The sequence below is a fragment of the Eretmochelys imbricata genome, chromosome 7 (assembly GCF_965152235.1).
Source record: "Eretmochelys imbricata isolate rEreImb1 chromosome 7, rEreImb1.hap1, whole genome shotgun sequence".
Classification (NCBI taxonomy): Eukaryota; Metazoa; Chordata; order Testudines; family Cheloniidae; genus Eretmochelys; species Eretmochelys imbricata.
The window spans coordinates 56,499,611-56,519,433 of NC_135578.1; the positions used below are offsets into that span (position 1 = coordinate 56,499,611).

Consider the following 19,823-nt stretch of genomic DNA (forward strand, 5'->3'; position numbering starts at 1 on the left):
AATGAAACCGATCTAGTGCTCTTATGATATTTCATTTCCTAGCTAGTGGATGCCACAAGCACCGATTTCATGTTTTCACCATATAAATGGCATCCCGAGGCATTAAAACCTGTCACCTAAACACAGATGCAAGCACCAGGATGTCTGGCAGTTTCACAGCATGCCCCAGTCCACTGTCTTCAGCTTTATTCAGCCACCCACAGAACCCAGATACAGAGCCCTGTGTGTGATGCTGAAATCTGACACAGAAGAAGTTTCAATCACTTGTAGTGGGTTACTTTTTCCAAGTGGTGTTTAGAAGCCCTGAAAAGGTGTCCCCATTGCTCTGAGCTGAATTCAGCACTGGGGAGAGCAGTGCTGGGGTTGCAATGAAGAACGGCTCCAGGATATTGTGAACCTACATGTTGTGATGCCTTTACTCCTAGGTGCAGACAACACTTTATATTATCATGAAATGTAAACTGGATTGTCAAGTGAAAACAGAAGCTGAATTCTTTCCAGAGAATGCCCAGTCTGTGCGTGTGCCAGCCAAGATGGAAAATGAATACACTGTCTCTGTACAGGCTCCTGGTAGGTAGAACTTCTCCCTCTGGGAATTAAACTGCTGCAGATGGGAACAATCTAGAGCTTGGAACACAAAAAGCTAGAGGCAGGGAAATCACAAACTTCTGCTTCCTCCCAGCTCTGCGTCTTAGTGTGGGATTGGTAGAGTCCCTTGTCCCCTGTGCGTTTGTGTCCCCAATCAGTAAGGTCACAACTGTAACGCTGGCCCTCCTCATTGGGAGTTTTGAAGAACAGTTATGGCTTGTAAAGCACTTGGAAGCTGAATGAACCCTCAGAAGTGCAAAATATTATCACCGCCACCAGGGCATCAGAAAAAGATTGATGCCAGTAATGGTGTTCTTCATACGGAATGGCTTCAAAGGACACAGCAGGGTAGTGTAGGCACAAAATATAACTGCTAGGAAAGTTTGACATTTAAGCAGTTTTCGTTAGCACTCTTTGTGTTGAGAATTTCAATATCCCTCAAAAGGGTAAAAAACACAAAAGCAACAGTGCTTCCCTAATTCATAGGAATCCACCGGATACTGAAAGTGAAACTTGCTATGTGAAAAACGAGATCCACTTCAATTTAGGCTTACACAGTTTCTTTTAGCCTTGATTATGTATGTTTTAAGACAATGCTAGTCTCACCTAGGAATTACATATACATGCAAAAACAGATAAGGCAAGAAGAAAAATGATCAAGTTACCTTGCTTGGGGCCAGAGTGATTCTTAAAGGCTCTGGTCTCTACTATGTTCAACTCTTCTTCCCCTGTGTCTTCTCCACTTTCTTATTGTCAGTCTCTATCTTTTATTCCCTGTTCCTTAACTTTGCGCAGACTCAGTTTACCAAGTTACCTAATCTGTGTCCTTATCTAGTCTAAACCACTAATTTATCATATGTAAATCACAATAACTAACCTCAAATAATACATTCGTGCTTATCCTGCGAAAACTTACTTTTCTCTGTCTGGTTTCCAACACATCTATTCTCTGCTTTCAACCCCACTGACTCCATCCAGTTGTTTTTATCTTACAGTAGTTGTTTATTCTTCTTACTGGTATGATTTTGTGGCCTTGGGGTTTTTACACATTAGCTTGTCTTGCTGGGAGGGAGAGGGTGTGCACTGGATTTACTCCAAAGCTACTAGCTCCCTCTGCTTCATCTTATTGTCTGCATAGGCCAAGAATTTTACTGATAAGATACCCAAACCAATTTTCTTATCAGCACAATCTGTACTGCTGCATCTGCCGAAACACATACAAAAAAAAACAACAACATACCTTTCTATTTCCTAACAGTAATATATATAATCATTATTTAATATATATTTGTGGTACATAATTCATTACACAAGTCTCGAACAAACTGACTAGTGTAGCTTGCTCTTTAATTCATGCAAACCCGTTTATTTGTTCTGGGTTTGTAAAACAACCAAACTGAAAGTTACAAACCTGAACTTAGATTTTGGACCAAAGTTTAGCAATGGGGTTTCCGAGGCATCTTTATAAATTTGTGGTAGCTTCCCAATAGGGTGAGTTAACATCCATTTTGATTTCTTGAGTCAAGTGGTGGCTCTGTTGCTTCATTTGAGAAAAATGTCCATAATTAGAATTGGGCAAAATTTTTCATCTCAAGGGTTTTTTTTACCACAAAACACACATTCATGTTGACCAAAACATTTTGTGAATTCATGTCAAATTCACAAATGGTTTCGCTTGAAAAATAAAAATCAACCGTAAAAGTGGAAACAAAATGTTTTGATTGTTCAATTTGAAATGATTTTTCATTGAGAAAGTTGCTTAGATTTTATTTTTTAAAAAAAATTTAAAATCTCAAATGAAATAACTTCTTTTTCCAACTTTTTGGTTTGCTGAAAAATGTTAGTTTTGACCAGAAACAATCCTTTTTCCCTGGAACAGACAGCAAATCAAAACATCATTATTTGCACATTATGTCATAATGTGACAGTCTGAGGGACAGAGGGACAAATCATTACACCTGTTCAGCTTCCCTGAAGTCAGTGGGTAGAAATGGGGAGAACTTGGCCCAGCAAACGGTTAAGGTAGTGTGTCTAAAACAAGACTGTTAACTTAAATACCAAGGCTGTCAAGCGATTAAAAAAATTAATTGTGATTAATCACGTGATTAATCGTGCTATTAAACAACAGTAGAATACCATTTATTTAAATATTTTTGGATGTTTTCTACATTTTCAAATATATTGATTTCAATTACAACACAGAATACAAAGTATACAGTGCTCACTTTATATTTATTTTGATTACAAATATTTGCACTGTAAAAAACAGAAGAAATAGTATTTTTCAGTTCACCTAAAACAAGTACTGTAGTGCAATCTCTTTATCGTGAAAGTTGAAATTACAAATGTAGAATTATGTACAAAAAAAACTGCTTTCAAAAATAAAACAGTGTAAAATTTTAGAGCCTGCAAGTCCACTCAGTCCTACTTCTTGTTCAGCCAATCGCTCAGACAAACAAGTTTGTTTACATTTGCAGGAGATAATGCTGCCCACTTCTTGTTTACAACGTCACCTGAACATGAGAACAGGCATTCTCATGGCACTGTTATAGCCGGCGTCACAAGACGCCAGATGCGCTAAAGATTCATATGTCCTTTCATGCTTCAACCAGCATTCCAGGGGACATGCATCCATGCTCATGATGAGTTCTGCTCGATAACAATCCAAAGCAGTGCAGAGTGACACATGTTCATTTTCATTTTCTGAGTCAGATGCCACCAGCAGAAGGTTGATTTTCTTTTTTGGTGGTTCAGGTTCTGTAGTTTCTGCATCGGAGGGTTGCTCTTTTAAGATTTCTGAAAGCATTCTCCACACTTCATCCTGCTCAGATTTTGGAAGGCAATTCAGATTCTTTAACCTTGGGTCGAGTGCTGTAGCTAGCTTTAGAAATCTCACATCGGTACCTTCTTTGCGTTTTGTGACATCTGTAATGAAAGTGTTCTTAAAATGAACAACATGTTCTGGGTCATCATCCGAGACTGCTATAACAAGAAATATATGGCAGAATACAGGTAAAACAGAGCAGGGGACATACAATTCTCCCCTAAGGAGTTCAGTCACAAATTTAATTAATGCATTATTTTTTTAATGAGCGTCATCAGGGTGGAAGCATGTCCTCTGGAATGGTGGCTGAAGCATGAAGTGGTCTATGAATGTTTAGCATATCTGGCACATAAATACCTTGCAATGCCAGCTACAAAAGTGCCATGCAAATGCCTGTTCTCACTTTCTGGTGACATTGTAAATAAGAATAGGGCAGCATTATCTGATGTAAATGTAAACAAATGTGTTTGTCTTAACGATTGGCTGAACAAGACGGAGGACTGAGTGGACTTGTAGGCGCTGAAGTTTTATATTATTTTGTTTTTGAGTTCAGTAATGTAACAGCAAAAATCTACACTTGTAAGTTGCACTTTCATGACAGAGATTGCTCTACAGTACTTGTATGAGGTGAACTGAAAAATACTATTTCTTTTATCATTTTTACGGGCAAATATTTGTAATAAAAATAATATACACTTCCATTTCAATTACAACACAGAATACAATGTATATGAATATGTAGAAAAACATACAAAATATTTAATAAATTACAATTTATATTCTGTTGTTTAACAGTGCGATTAAAACTGCGATTAATCACGATTAATTTTTTTGAGTTAATCGCGTGAGTTAACTGCGATTAATCAACAGGCCTATTAAATACACATTTGGAAACCTATTTATACATAGACTCTAAGGCCAGAGGGACCAACCAATATGATCATCTAGTCTGACTTTCTGTATAGCACCCGCCAGAGAACTTTCCCCAAACAATTCCTAGAGCAGATCTGTGAGAAAACATCCAATCTTGATTTAAAAATGGTCAGTGATGGAGAATCCACCATTCTGGCTTTATAAATGTACCTCCCTTTCCTCCAGCTTATTGAATTAAAAAGCATGTTGAGCTTGCTGTCTCTAATACTAAGTGAAATAAGCTTTACATTTCCTATGTATGTGACAGAGTAACACTTCTAGTCCAGGTGGCATTCTGACTTGTTACAAACAAAGGGGTATACAGGAATAATGTTCAACCCTGACCAGGTTGTGGCTCAAAATGTCTGATGTAGTGTGTCAGAAGAAAAAAGCTGATCCACCAGTTGTACGTTGAGTTACACATCAGGAAGGGTATAAGGTCAGAGGTATATAGGAGACTAAACCTGAATCTGATTAAAGTTGCAGGGCTGAACTGCACTTAACCTTCATTGAATTTCACTCAACTCCAGTTCAGTTGATGGGGATGCAAAATCTACAGTGAGTTGTAGATATACAGTGGTTTGGGTTGGAATCTGTTCCAGAGAGCCCCAAGACTGGGGTGGCAAGAGGTGCTCTACCTCAGGGTTGAGGTGCATTGACATAGCTATGTGTTAGCATTGGGTAGGCTGGATTAGAATTAGCAGGGAATGCTGCCAGTCAGGAGTGAGGTGCATTGACATAGCTGTGAAGAAGAAAGCTCTGCAGCACCTTCCTTCAGGATGCTCAAAGCAACCTGTATGCCCTCTGTGATGCATAGGGTTGCCAACCCTCCAGGATTGTCCTGGAGTCTCCAGAAATTAAAGATTAATCTTTAATTAAAGATGATGTCACGTGATGAAACGTCCAGGAATGCGTCCAACCAAAATTGGCAACCCTACTGACGCATGCCAGATTCACCCACGAATTGAAAAGCTTTGGCTGATGGAGTGAAGTGGAAACCCCTCCTAATGTCAGTGCTACTTCTGGGTGCTCACGCTCATTGCCTGGTCTTACTGGGGATTGTTTTCCTTTTCTTTGAAAGACTTAACTTCTGGAGCAGCATCTCTGCGGATATATTCAGGTGACTTGATGGTGGGGGAAGCGAACATCAGCTATTACGCTGACATGGAAGAGATCGGCAACTTGTTGGCCAATGCAGCTAATCCAGTGGAGTTCATGTGCCAGGTAATGACAATGGACAAAAGGCAGCTTTTGAAATCAGCCCTTTCTGGGGCAGGAGGTGAGCAAAGAAGATTTCCAAAGCACTCGGAAGGAAAGAGCTCACCAGCAGGATAGAAATGTAAGCTAATTGTCTTCTTGCAGTCAGTATTAATTAGGTCTAGCAGATGTTTCCCATCTGCAGAAAGCAGAGTGTGCTCTCTCCCTTTGAGGAGCTATGGTAACTCCTAGATTTATTAGCAGCGCAAGGAAAATGCAGTAATTTAACCCCCCAATTTAGACTTTGCTAACTTGAGAAACTGGGTTTTACAGAACCTGGAATAAGTCTTCAAGAAATAACAAATCATTTGGAAAGCTAAACATAAAAGCCTTGTGCAACAAGAGAAACTGACAAGGCTAGTTGAGTGTATTGCAGAAAGTAAAGTAACTCCTTCATTTTTCACTCCTGTTTTAAGAAACGACTTAATCTTTGCATTCCAGGCTCACTCACTGTGCTTTCCAACCTGCATACTCAGTCACTGAAAATAGTAGCACCTGATCATGTAACTGAATGCAGTACCATGAATATGCACCAGGAAGCAGTTAAAATTGCATGTACGACCTTAACTTTGGCCCTTCTGGTCTTTGAGTGTTTAGCATTCTCTTCTCTTGACTTAATTTTTTGTTTTTAACCTACTTTATATATCCAAACTGAACTGAATGTCTGGCCTGAAAACGCCCCCAAGATAAATTACTTTTCACTTGTGTTCAGGCCTTTAAAATAGTACCATATAACATAGAAGCTCTGGACAAACTGTTGACCGAGTCATTGAAGAACAACATTCCTGCAAGTGGATTGCACCTGTTTGGAATCAACCAGCTGGAGGAAGAAGATATGAATACAAGTAAGTGTTTAAAAAACGTCCTTGTTACAACTCTGCTTGTAAACAATGGCTGTAAAATGAGTTGCCGGCAGCACCGTGTGAAATGGAGCGACAGGGTTTTAACACATAAAGAATGGAGGAAAGAGCCATTACTTTGGCAGGCCTGGGGCAGGACGGACAATAATCCATGGCCAAGATTTTCAAAAGTGCCTAGTGATCTTAGGTACCCAACATGAGCCATCTTTAAAAGAAAATTGAGCCCCTGCTCTCTGAAAATGAGCTCCCTTTCAAGGTGTTAAACTGAATGCTGTTGTATTAATTTAGATGGAATGAAGGGGCCCAAAGAGACAAAGGAGTTAACATAATCCAGTCACTGTAGAACATTAAACAAGGTTTGGGGTTTGGTATCTAGAGACCTCAGCCAAAAAAAAACCCCATTAAACTCTTTATTGAAAGATACAGAAAAGAAGGAAAAACAGTTAAAGCATTTGAAATGTAGGGTATTAAATACAGTTTTCATTTTAACAACATTCCTTGTTCCCTTTCCTTTAGCTGGAGAGAGTTTTTAGAAGGACACCCCTCCTCCACCCCACATTTGACAGTCATTTAGTTGGTATTTGGTAATAACTGTCCTTTTGCGGGGGAAAGAAAAGAAATGAGTTAAGCTTGACTGGAGCTGTCATTGGTGCTGTACTTGTTAAAGTCTGATCCCATTTCTTAGAAGACAAGTCAAGATAAACACAGACACCAGGGGAGAGGAAAGAGCAGCAAAGAGAGAAAATGCAGCTTCTCTCTGATGCTGACTCTCACTTGCAGCCCTGCTGTGGGAAAAACACAGGCATGGCACACGGTCTGATCAGCCACTGCGAGACTGACAAACTTGTTCCAGTACTGGGCTGTGTAGGGCATAGCCTTTAGCTGCCTTTCCAGTGACAGGCTTATAGCAGTGTTGGAAAATATACAGTCTTTGCTGGCTAAGCTGGACTGTTCTTAAACAGAAGGAAAAAGGAGGTGGGAAAGAGAAGAGGTAAGGCAGGGAAGGAAAAGAACACACCAAGGTGGGGAGGGGCAAGACACGTCTTGCATCCCTGGTGGTGGTTGGCATTCAGCTGGAGCTGGCAGGGTGATGATGTCATTTGGGTCCCTCTCTCTGGCCCAGTCTGGTCAGACATCCCTCAAGCTTAGGATGAAAAAGGACCCAGGAGATGTTGGAAGTGGCAGCCATGATAGTGAAACTTGCTCCAGTAGCCAATTTTTCTCCCCAAAGTCTCTTTCTTAATGACCCCAAAAGGGAGTGCCGGGTGCAATAGCCCATCCCCTCTTTATTTTCTCTTTCAGTTAGGCTTAATATCAACATACCCATTTTGGTTTATTCATTTTCGGTCCTCAGTCCCTCTTGTTTACCAGGCATGTTCTTAACGCAGTCCTTGAATTGTATCAGGAGGCCTTTATGTTTGGACTAATTCAGTCTCCTTTTTGTACCTTTTCCCATCACCATTGGTTATTCTAGGTGATTTTGACAGCTTATGAACTTTCACTTCCTTGTTCCTGTTGAGCTCACAATTAGGATAAATTGGGAGGCCCAGGGTCCAAAATCACTTGTCACTCCTGAAAGTCTTGGCCGTCCGTTTTTGTAAAAGTAATGCGTGCAGTGAAGACCACCTTGACCACATGCCTCAGGACCTGCCTGGCAGCACTTACAGCCTCAGCAGTGGGACACGACAATGTCTCTGAAAACAGGCCCAGTTTGGTAGGGGGCGATTTGATTTTAAATGCCTGGATCAGAGCAGCCTTTCCAGATACGGTAGCTTGTTGTTGTGGTCAGAGTGCTGTTGAATTCCCCGGGATTAGCACATGGCTTTTGGGGATCTTGGCCAGCACCCCAGGACCCCTTTTTTGGCAATATTTTCCCCATCCCTCTTCTGTATTTCCTGCCTCTGTGTTTAATCTCCTGATCCTCACTTTGCTGACACCCAGCTGGGGTTGACTGAACAGTGCTGCTCCTTGAATATCCAGAAAGAGCCCCTGTAAATCAGGCAGCTCCCTTCTCCCCCATGCCAGACGAAGCCTTCCTCAACCTCTGTCCTGGGCAGTGCCTGACATGGGCTGTGTACGTCTGCTGCGCCAGTATTCCTGAGCAAAGTGTGCACCTTGGCATGGAACTAGCAAATGCACAAGGCACTCTGGTAGGCGTGTTTACGAACTTGGCTGAGGCTGAAATTAGCCACGTGCTTCTTCACCACAACGTCACGCGTCTACCGCTGTTTAGTGAGAATGCGCCTTGTTCGTGGCTAACTCTGCCATCTAGTTTCTTGAGGGTTCACTACCCTGCCCCCCAACACCTGATGTGCTGCCCTACCTCATGATGCTGATGCATTCGCCAGAGAACAGCTTTTCCCTTTGTCACTCTCTTCTCCCTGACCTTCCAGCTGATCCAGAGATGGAGCCAAATGTGCCGCCAGCGGTGCCCCAGTGTGCCAGGCAGGTGTGCCAGGCAGGTGTGCCCTCCTGCAGCATTTTTCATGAGAAGATTTAAGTGTCTTTGAAGCTCAGCTTTTCACGGCTAAGTTGCAGCTTTGAAATGCCTGAAGGGATTTGGATGCCAAACTCCCAGGAAAACCAATGGGAACTGGGCATCCGAATGTCCTAGATGGCTCTGGCTGGCTCAGCCCTACAGGCCGAGTTCTGCTCCATTCTGACGTGGTGTAGCTCTTCCAGGGCTATTTAATGTCCTGCTTTTGTGTGCCTCCCCCTTTACTAGCCGCTGCATTCATTGCCCACCGGGTGTGTTGATGCCAAAGAGGAGCTTGATTTCTAAAAGCCTTTGTTCTCTCAGATCAGAGGGATGAAGAGCTGCCGACGCTGCTTCACTTCGCTGCAAAATACGGGCTGAAGAACCTCACGGCCCTGCTGCTCACTTGTCCGGGAGCCCTGCAGGCCTACAGTGTAGCCAACAAGTATGGGTACTACCCGAACAACATCGCTGAAAACCATGGCTTTAAGGACCTGCGGCAGTTCATTGACGAATACGTGGTAAGAGGGAGCAAGGTGCTGCCGGAGGGGGCTGTACGGCATGCACTTTGCACAGTGAAAGCTGCCCCAGATCGCTCTCCGTCAGGCTGGTAGCCTGTCACCAAGGACGGTGCTGTGCACTGGGATGTCAAGCTGTGGAGGGGGGTGGGGAAATTGGCTATACCATGGCCTCTCTCTGGCTTAAGGTGGGGCTGGCAGCTGGATGCAGCATGGGAGACTGGGGAAGATGGGTAGAGGGCTCTCAGAGAGGAGCAGAAGAGATAAAAACAGAGTACGCCTTTCTGGTCCCCTTCCCTCACAACCCTTGGGACCAGCATGCTGCTACCGATGCGTCCATGGCATCCGATCCCTGGTGTGAAGCTTCTGAGATAAACCCTAATGCTGCCAAAGCTGCAGCTCCTCAATCCTGTTCTGTCCAGTGAAGTGCCATGGCACTGACTCAGAGTGTGCTGTGGTTCTGGGGCTCCAGGACTCTCTCTGATTGCCTGCACTTCAAAGTCTTTGCACTTTGTCACTTCAAAGCAGCAGGAAAAGGAGCTGAGGGGAAGTGCTCTGAACGTGACAAGCACTTTGCAAGCACAAGGGTGACGCCTTGGGGGTTTAAATCTCTGTGCAGAAGGCCTTGCACTTGCTAGCTTGGGGGCTACACGTATGAAAGTGGAGGGACTTAATGAGACGATGGAGGGGGAGGGATGTTCACCCTCCCCAGTAGGGGTGAAGCCCTGTTTTGAAGACTTGGGTGCTGCTTAGGTCTTGTGCTGGTTTTCTGCGCAAAGGCAAGTGACAGACTAAAATGGACTGTGCAGGCTCCCGATGGGCAGCTACTAGCCAGGTTGTGTGGCCTTGCCCTGAAATCAGGGGAGTTACAAGCCTGTGAATCGCCTCTTTCGTTAAAGTGCAGGAGAAGTGCAGGAGGCAGAGAAAATCCAGCTACCTCCAACCCTTTCTTTGATCAATACATCATGAGCGTCACAGGCCTGGCCTGGCCTGTGCTAGCTTTTTCTCCCACGTCTGTTGTGGTGTGAGAGCTAGTCAGGCTTGAAATAGCAACCCCAATGCGCTGTCCGCCATGTCCTGCTTACTGTAAGCACAAGTCACTGGTCTGCATTAGTGCAGCCACTGGTGGGGGCGAGAGCCGCAGATGCTAACAACCAAAAAGCCACTGTGGCAATAGCCAGAGGAGGCGAGGAAAGAAGGCTCCTTCCAGCTGTATGGCAGAGAGCTAGTGGCTGGGCCTGGAGCACAGTCGGTGCTGGGTTAGGGGGAGAGCAGCTGGGGAAGCGTTCTGCCTCACTGGCGCAGGCCTTGTAAAATTAGCGCTGCTCTCCAGCGCGGCACCTGCATAAAGAATTCCACTGCCCTGAGAAATGAAAGTGGCTGGTATTACACGAGCGATGATCAGCTGTGAGGTTTCCTGTTGGTCTCTCGGAGTAGACGGGCTGTGCACTCCCAGAACATGTTCTAGTACAGCTGTCAAAAAAAGAGGAAACTAAATCCAGAGTGAAGCAGGGGCTGGCCCTTTCTTGCTAATGCTTGGGGCAAGGAACTGTTTCTTTGATCTGCATCTCCAGCTAAAGTCTCCAAGGGCAGCTTCTGTTGAGCCATCACCACCTTAGAATGAGCTTGGCATGTGTCCTGGCACTTCCAAGTATGTGAGGCTTGAGGCGGAGTTAGCAGAGGGGCAGCAACTGTTCAAACGTTGTGCCCGCTGGCTAGGGGTGTTCTCCTGTACCCGGAATAGCCGCCAAAGGCAAACACAGCATCACCGCTGATCACTAATACGTCACAGGGCTAGGCAGGGGAATCTGCAATCTCCACGCCATGCAGTAGTGGCGGCAGCTGCTGGTTTGGGGGTCAAGCCAGCTCTCCTACTTTCCCATGTTGCCTCCTCTGTAAATGGCTGTTCTGCATCTGGGGGGATTGGGTTCTCTCTCCTTCTGTCCCCCTCCTGGTGCTGGATTCCTGCACCTGAGCTTGCTCCTCCACTGAGCTACCCCCTTCAGCTCCACAGAAGAGCCAGCCCAACGGCAGGTGGCCAGGGAGGATCTCATGGTGGTGCTAGTGCTATTAGAGACAGCTTGGGTGGCCTCTCAGAGACCTGGCTATCCACTGCAGCATAGGCCCCGGGTCTGTGCCGCTATGATGAGGACGAAGGTCCATGCAGCCTTAGATATGGGTTTACACCGGAAGGCTCTTTCCATTACAAGTGGGTGGCAGACTTATCCTGATATTGGCACCGACTTCCCAGAAGGGGAGACCTGCAGATGCAGTTGTGGGCTCAGAGGATGGATGTGCTGGTGAAATATACCAGACTGATGTCCCTGGAGACTTAAGTTCTCTGCTTGCTTAGAGCATGGGCAGTAATTCAATCTGCTAACTCTGGACACTGGATGGATGCACGTGCACTCAGTAAATCAGAACATGCTAATGCACTGCACCTCACACAGCAAGAGCAGCTTTATTTCCCTGATCCTCTCCTTCCTGAGTCTTTTGCTTACGCTCCCTCCTCCAGGAAACTGCTGATATGCTGAAGAGTCACATTAAGGAGGAGCTGATGCAGGGTGAGGAAGATGACTCTGTTTATGAGACCATGGCTCACCTCTCCACCGACCTGCTGATGAAATGCTCCCTGAATCCTGGCTGTGATGATGAGCTCTATGAATCCATGGCCAATTTTGCCCCGGATGCCTCAGACGATCTGTGTATGTATAGACTTTACGTTGTGTGGAGGGTTGCAGGCCATGTCAATACTCAATCTCTTATTATGTTAAGCTGAGTGTTTACACATGGCAGGTCCCTGACTGCATTTATACTGTGTTTTGATTGTAACATTTCTGCTCTGTCCACACCAGCAGCTCTAAAAGATGGTTGGGCTACTGTTGGCTTTGAGATAACAGGCATAAAAAGAAGTAACGCTTTCATCATTAGACTGCAGATCTTGCTCTGCATGAAAGCAGTATGGTAAAAAGGCACTTCCTGTACAGTAGGGCTGAGCTCTAAAAGGAAGGACAAGGAACTTCAGTCTGATGTAGAAGCTGAGAAGCCAGTGTAGTGACTTGAAGGGAGGCGGGACAAGCTAAAAAGTGTGGGTTGTTCTTGTTTAAGTGCTTGGGAGAAAGTCAGCTGTCAGTGGAGGGGAAGGGAGCGTGTTGGCACTTTAAGAATTCATTGCTTCAGGGAAAACTTCTCCTACTGAAACACTTCTGCTTATAAACAATATATCTTGGATTGCTTCCCCTCCCCCGTATGAATATGAAGGACACTCTAAAACAAGATCTGTGTTGCTTAGGGGTTCAATTGCCACTGCTGTTTATCCTTCACCTGAATTCATAATCCCGTCTTTGTGACGTCTCATTTGGTTGCTGTGGAGATGGTTATGTTGCTACAAAACCAGGTTGTTACGATTTCAGGTGGAGAATAAGCAGCAGGAGCAATTGAATGCCTCAGCCACAAAGATCCCATTGTCCCTAGTCCTTGAGTGAGGGCTGGGGAGCTGTGGCTAACATGTGCTGTTTCAGAAGTGGTCTGCATAGAATTGGTTTCTAGATGTTGGTTTGGATAGTTCTATGGAGAATGGGTGGATCTCTGTGTAAGGTATTTAATGTGGGCAGGGCAAAAAAATCAGAGGAAAAACTAGTTGAGTTTAGTGGGTTGAAATGCCTAGACTCTACAGTAACCTAATAATTCTTTTGGTGTAGGGTTTCCTATAACTTAGTCTCTGAGACTTTTGAATTGGAATGTAGAATGTAGCTGTGCTCTCAAAATGGCCTCATACTGTGTTCTCCGACTTCAGATCAAATGTGCTCAGCTGACGAGTAAAAGTGGTCTGATTGCCAGTACTGCAAACTTGGGGTCTGAGTCGGGCTGCGCTTTCTGAACCTCACCAGTAGCAAAGGTTCTGCAGGCCGCATTGTGCTCTCGCGACACATGCACAAGGCCAGTGACTTTGGTGGCTTTGCAGAGGTCTGAAGGACTAGAACGAAGTGATTCTCTTGGTGCACAAAAGGGAACTGAATCCAGCTTACACACTGCTGTATTGGCTCTGCAAGGGCTGGCAGAAGTAAAGAACAAAAAATTCTGTCACTAGTGGGCAATCTTGGCTCTGAATTCACACAAGGAGCAGATCTGAACAAGAGGGTGACATCTTAAAAACTATGCAGAACAGAGCTGTTCTTTAAGTCTGAGGTTTGGTCCGTCTGCATGGACAAAGAGCCTTGAGCACTTTCTGTAACAGTGTGTTTGCTCTTGTGTCCAGAGCTGTGTTGTGCTTTCTGTGCTCCACATGGCTATCCCCTTCTACCATGGGGCTGGTGGTGGTATAAAGAATAAATCTTTGAAGGCCTTACGGAGTCTTTACCTGGGAAAATTCTTAGGCCTAAACAGTTTTTGCCCCTATGTAACTGTATTGGTGTAGAGACGGATACAGCTCAACTGGTGGTGTAACTTAGTGTTGATGCAGTTATTTCAGCATGCAGGTGTTTGACTGGTGTCTGAAATAAGCCCTTATTGAAAGTGGTGGGAGTATTACCTGGGTTAGGACTGACTTAATGATTATAGATTTCAAGATTTAGCACTTAGTTAAAGCTCTGTGGAAATGAAAGATTACATAGAAAAGTGAAACATGATGTTTGTTCACACATTCCCTCCAGGTTGGAACTGATTTCTAGTATCTCCAATGGCTTCTCTGAACAAGGGACATACTAAGCCACAACCATATGAGCAACATGGCCACCTGGCAGGATTGGACAACAGTTCTTGCCACACACTTCAAGAACTGACCCGAGAAAGCTTGAAAGCACCAAGGGGTCACCTAGCTGAATGAGAAGCTATTTGAAATGTAATCAGTTTCAAAGCGTTAAAAATAGCTTCAGGTTATACACTGGTGCTTGAGTCCCCCAGCCAGTCTCTAGTCTTGATCCCTTTCACCTTTTCAATGCTTTTCTCTCTCTCTCTCGGCCTATGGAAATGGATTCTGTGCAAGGAATTTTTACTTTGTGGGTCTGACAGTTTCTCTAACCGTTCAGTTCCAGGAAGAGGTGATACTTGTGCCAGGATTAGGACAGATTGAGACACCAGTGTGATAGTGTCCCATGAAGCTCAATTTTAAGATGGGCCACACAGCCATAGAACTAGGAAAGAACTGTTCCTGTACAGAACTCTGTGTCCCCGGCCCTGTCCAGTGCAGGGTTATTCCCTACAGTCACTTCCCCAGTGTCGTTCTAAATGCTCAAAACCCACTTCCCTTCACAAACTAGCACACAGCCAAATAGCTCTTGCTGTTAAGAATTTTTTTGATATTGAGCCTAAATTGTCCTTTAGTTAATTTCATCCCATTAATTGTAGAAATTCCCCCTTCAGTAGAATTCCCCTCTGATTACACCTTACATTTGACCTTACAAGTATTTGAAAATTCCAGGCATAAGGAAATTGCAGCAGGTTTGTGTGGGTTGCAGGTGGATGTTACAAACTGCAGCCAAGAAGTATGAAGGGGGAGTTATCCGTTTCACCTCACTTCTGCATTGTGGATAAAGGGACCATTTTGTCTTAACCACTGTGAACTCTTTTCCTCCACCAACCTCTCCTGCTCAGTTCCAAACCCTGGATCGCTAGGAAATGTGGCCTTTTGAATGAATCTGTGTGTGCCAGAGCTTTCCTCCCAACTTCCACCACCCAACTCTTGGGGGTTGACTAACCTTTAACCAGTGGGTTCTTTTTGATCTAAGTGCAGGGCAAACTTCCGTGCCTGGAATCGAATGTGGTTTTCCTAAGAAGATGCCAGAGGGTAGGGTCTGATGTGCCTGATTAGGAAGGGCATGTAGTGAAGCCTGATGGAGGGAACAATGGAACTGTCTCCTTAAAGTGTGAAGCAGAACACATCCTGTAATGCAGTGAAGTACCAGACAATGTCAAGGAACTGGTCAATGTCCCATGTCTGTAGATTGCCACTGTTCGGGTCTGTTTCTTACACTGAAGAAGGTTCCATGTATTAAGGCCTTAGCACATGCAGCTCAGTAACGACCGACTGGAGTGTGAAGGTGCAGATTTTTATCCAGTCTCTGAACCAATAAGGAGAGCAATGATTTACTTGTAGGAGAAAGCTATGAGGAACCTCTGCCCTCCTCCAAGGCTATGTGTTTCTTGACCCTGTTCACTCTGTTCCCAGCCAGGGGAAGGCATTTCCTTCCTCGGCTAGATAGTTCTGTGACCCACATTTTGACTTGCTAATTATGACACCTATTTTTGTCTGCAGCCAAGGATGCTGGAACTAGGGGTGCTGAGGGTGTGGGAGCACCCCCTGGCTTGAAGTGGTTTCCATCATATACAGAGTTTACAGTTTGGTTCAATGGCTTTCAGCACCCCCACTATACAAATTGTTTTAACGTTACTGTCTGCAGCTGTGACTTTTCCCCCTCTAGGAATTACTCAAATACCATTCTGCCCTTTTCTAGGGCCTGGCGTCCACTGACTTCAGTGCATTTAACAAACTGCAATCTTCCGGCCACGAGCAGCCAAAGCACCTTAAAAGTGGGGGGGCCACAGGCGCCCGAACTATGGTCCCACCCCCATGTCACCCATCCACCCCGAGATCCTACCCCTTCCCCCAAGGCCCCGCCCTTGCTCCGCCCCTTCCTCCAAGACTCTGCCCCTGCACCACCCCTTCCCCTGAGGCCCCACCCACCACTCACTCCTCTCCGCACCATCCCCCTGTCACTTGACCTTACGGCTGGTAAAAAATGGAGGGGCCATGGCCCCCTGGTCCCCCTTGTTCTGGCGCCCCTGCTTCCAGACACCTTAGAAACATTAACTCCATTTTAGATGGGGAAACAACCATGTCACTTCCCCTCTGCCGCTGTGTACATGTGACTTTGGACAAAGATCTGGGACACCAGATTACCTGCCTGATTCCCAGCCCTGTTACCTTAACCATAGACCATCCACTGCAGGAACTAATGGAGCCAGAGTTTCATGCTTTAGAGAGTTAAATAGTTAATCTCGCAAGCCACCCCCCCGGGAAGGGACACTGCTGGAACAGCAGCTTTTAAACGATTGTGCCGTGAAGTGCAGAACGAGGTTTCAGAACCCTTGACTCCCTACTAAGAGTGGATTTTGTTAGCTGCTCACATTGTCTTTTCCCATGGTAGTGAGCTGTGTTATCCCCATCCCCCGCATAGACAAGGTTTTTCTAACCTGTGTCTATGGACTGTAGATAGTACACAGAACTGCAGCCTTCTTGTCTTCCTCAGGTGAGCAAAGGGAATCGTGCACAAAATGTTACTGCTTTAAAATTCTGGGATGGGATTATGGCAAAACACTGAAGTCTTTGTGTTAAGTAATAGAGAACTGACCTCTGAACACAGCTGGCTTTGTGTGTGCGCTCGGTAATAGCTGATTACAAGTGGCTCTGAAGACTTAATGGAGATGGGGGCAAGGGTTTCTTTACAGGTTAACATAAAAGGCAGGTGCAGCCATGCACTGAGGCAGCCTGTGTGTATTGTTGGTGTCTCTAAGACCAAGGGGCAGTGACTGAACTTCCAGAAGGTCCAATGCTCTGTTGGCTCAATGAGAAGCTGCTAACCCACATGAAGTCTCCAGTCACTGCACAGAGTGGGAAGGGAAATCGGAGGGCTGTCTTTTATCTTAAATCCTACCTAGCATGACACCTGAGATTCCAGCATGGCTTCTCCTCTCCCTGCTGGTTTCACGCCACAAGATCCTTCACCCTAGGTCCCCTGACTAGCTCAAGCAAACCTGGGGTCACTTGCAAACTATTGCTGGGCACGTGGCTGTGGGTCCCAGACTTTGTAGGTGACTCTTCTCCCCTCAATCCCTGCTCCAGAGTCTCATTTCTGATGAGGTAAGAGGAATAGATAATCCATCTGGGAGATGTCCAAAGCTTCAGCTCTATCTGGGGACATGGGTAGGACATTAATAGGTGTCATCTATATACAAGGCAGATCTGTGTGTCAGGAGACAATGATGTGGTAATTGCCTGTCAGTCAAGCCCAAGATCCTGCCTACATCCGGGAAGCTAATCTCTCTCCCACCGAGTCAGTGTCTGCAGTTCCCTGTGATCTGTCACTAACCTCTTCGCCTACTTCACTGAGTAATGTCACATACTTGATATTTTATTTATACTTATGGTTCATCCTCCTACAGAGTCGGGTATATGGGACAGTGCACGAGGATAACCTACCTCTGGTGTCTTGGTCTCTTATTTTTGTCCATTTGGAGTCTGCAGTACAGCAGTGTCTAATATTGTAAGCTGCTGTATTTCATACCAATTAGGTATTGTCCTTTGACTCCTGGCAAGTTTCCAGTGTGGCTCTCAGCTGGGCAAAGTTTGGGGTCCCATTATAGTTTTCACTCTTCCTTGGCAAAATCAGCTTGGCCTTCTACTGGGAAAGGAAAAAAAGAACACCCCATAAACGGAACACATACCCTACAGGTAGTTGGTGAGATTAGTGAGTTAACTAATCCTGGCTAATGCCCCATAAAACAGATCTGGTCTCTACCATGGGTCACTCACTAACCAAGTGTAACAGTGATCCCTTAGTATAAGATTTTCTCTGCCTGAAATTGATTGACAACTTATTGGCTAGATAGATCGATTTTACCCAGAAAAGCAGTAGCCTTCTTATGCAGTAGTTATCTCCGGTAGTTGACACTACATGATGAAAAGATTTGGCCACGCAATAGAAAACTCCCCAACTTCCTCTTACTGTGCTGGTCTAATGATTTTGCAGAGCACTGACAAAAAAGGGGAACATGAGGCTGTCTCTTTGTTTTCTATGCGGAGAAGGAAAGGAATTTTGCACTCCCAATGCTGTCTACTCCACTCCGAAATCCATACATCAGTGGCTTGTTTCATGGCTGATTGTATAAGTTGTAAATATCAGTCTGTTAAAATTATTTATTACTTGGATCAAAATGACAAGTTTCTGTACAAAGATATGCACTCTAATGCTGAAACATTGGACGTGCATGGCCAACTCCAGCTGAGCAGCCCAAAGTGTCTTCCAAACAGTAGCTAATCCTCAACGCCCTGTTGGCAACTTCACTAAACTCTTCACTACACAACTCTGTTGTTCGCCTCTGCCTGTACAGCAACGGCCTTTCTTAGCTTCGCACTTGAGGAACTTGGCAGAAATCCTGTGCAAAATGTACTGAGCATAGCGACTTTCAGTGGCTTATAACTTGGCCACATTAAAACCAAACTTGATCAAAACATGAATTTCCACAGATGGGGCCTGTAATAGTTAAAGCACTTGCTTAACATTCTTAAAGTTCATCCCTGATCAGCAAAGCCCGGAAGAATGTGCTGACGTGCTGAATAGGGGTCTGTGACAGGGTGCTCCACTCCATGCCAGGATGGTGCCTCCTCCTGGTCACTCAGGGGAATAGCATGCCAAATCAACACCCCTTCCCACGGTGGCACACCATCTTTCCGCCTCTCTCTCTGGGTCGGAAGCCCCACTCTTGCTCCATGAGCTGCTGCTGCCTCTTTGTGACTTGGCTCTCCGGCCACCTCCCTCGACATGTTTTCCCCTTCCTTCAGCAATCCTGGGCAGCCTTCCCATTCACTGCCTCAGTGTGCCACTTCCTCAGTGGCTGGCAGGGAACCCGGATCCACCCTTTACTCAGGTTCCGGCTCAGGGACCCTCTAGTTTGCCGTCAAGGTCTGTTCCCTTTTAGACCTTACTGCCTTTCCCTGAGCCCTTTCCTTACCATATGGCACTCCCCCCGTCACCTGCAGGTTTGCTAGCAGCTAGAGGCTCCAACCACATTGGGGCTTCATTGTTAACTGCTGTATAGATTTGTAGTAAAGACAGTCTCTGTCTATCCTAAATAGTTTACAATCTTAATTTCCCCTCCAGCCATTTCAGCTGCAGAGCATCACACAAAACTTGTTTGGTGGGAATAGCGTATCTGCCTTCACATTAAACAGCTGAGCCTTTCTATACACTAGTCTCCTCCAGGCAGGGACCCCGCCTGGAAATTTCAGCCTGAAAGGTGAAAGTGTTGTGAGGTTATGGGCAAAGAAAGACACGGTTAGAATTTAGACTTAATTGTAGTATCACTGCTCTACTCTTCCAGCGCTGGTATTAGGCTTCGTCCGCACTTAAAATGGAGGTTGTCATAGCTACGGTGCTTAGGGGTGTGAAAAATCCACACTCCGGAGCGCCATAGCTACGCTAACCTAACTTCCATTGTGCTAGGTACCGTCGCTCGGGGAGGCAGTGTTCCTACAGTGATGGAAAAACCCCTTCCATTGCCATAGGATGCGTCTACACCATGTAGCTATGGTGCTAGAGTCCCTGTAGTGTAGACATGGTTTTAGATTGGATACAGTGCAGTAAATTCGCTGTTCAGAGTAGGCATGGAAC

The 19,823-nt window shown here is 45.3% G+C and overlaps 1 protein-coding gene across 2 annotated transcripts in view; it reads left to right on the forward strand.

Moving 5' to 3' along the window:
- The window catches only part of PIK3AP1 (phosphoinositide-3-kinase adaptor protein 1), a 73,300-nt gene that overhangs the window by 34,377 nt on the left and 19,100 nt on the right, over positions 1 to 19,823 (forward strand). For both annotated transcript variants that reach the window (XM_077822219.1, XM_077822218.1), the window contains 5 exons: positions 426 to 570; positions 5,406 to 5,548; positions 6,294 to 6,426; positions 9,242 to 9,438; positions 11,951 to 12,140. In XM_077822219.1, the coding sequence (XP_077678345.1) occupies positions 426 to 570; positions 5,406 to 5,548; positions 6,294 to 6,426; positions 9,242 to 9,438; positions 11,951 to 12,140 (808 nt within the window). The remainder of the gene's footprint in view (positions 1 to 425; positions 571 to 5,405; positions 5,549 to 6,293; positions 6,427 to 9,241; positions 9,439 to 11,950; positions 12,141 to 19,823) is intronic.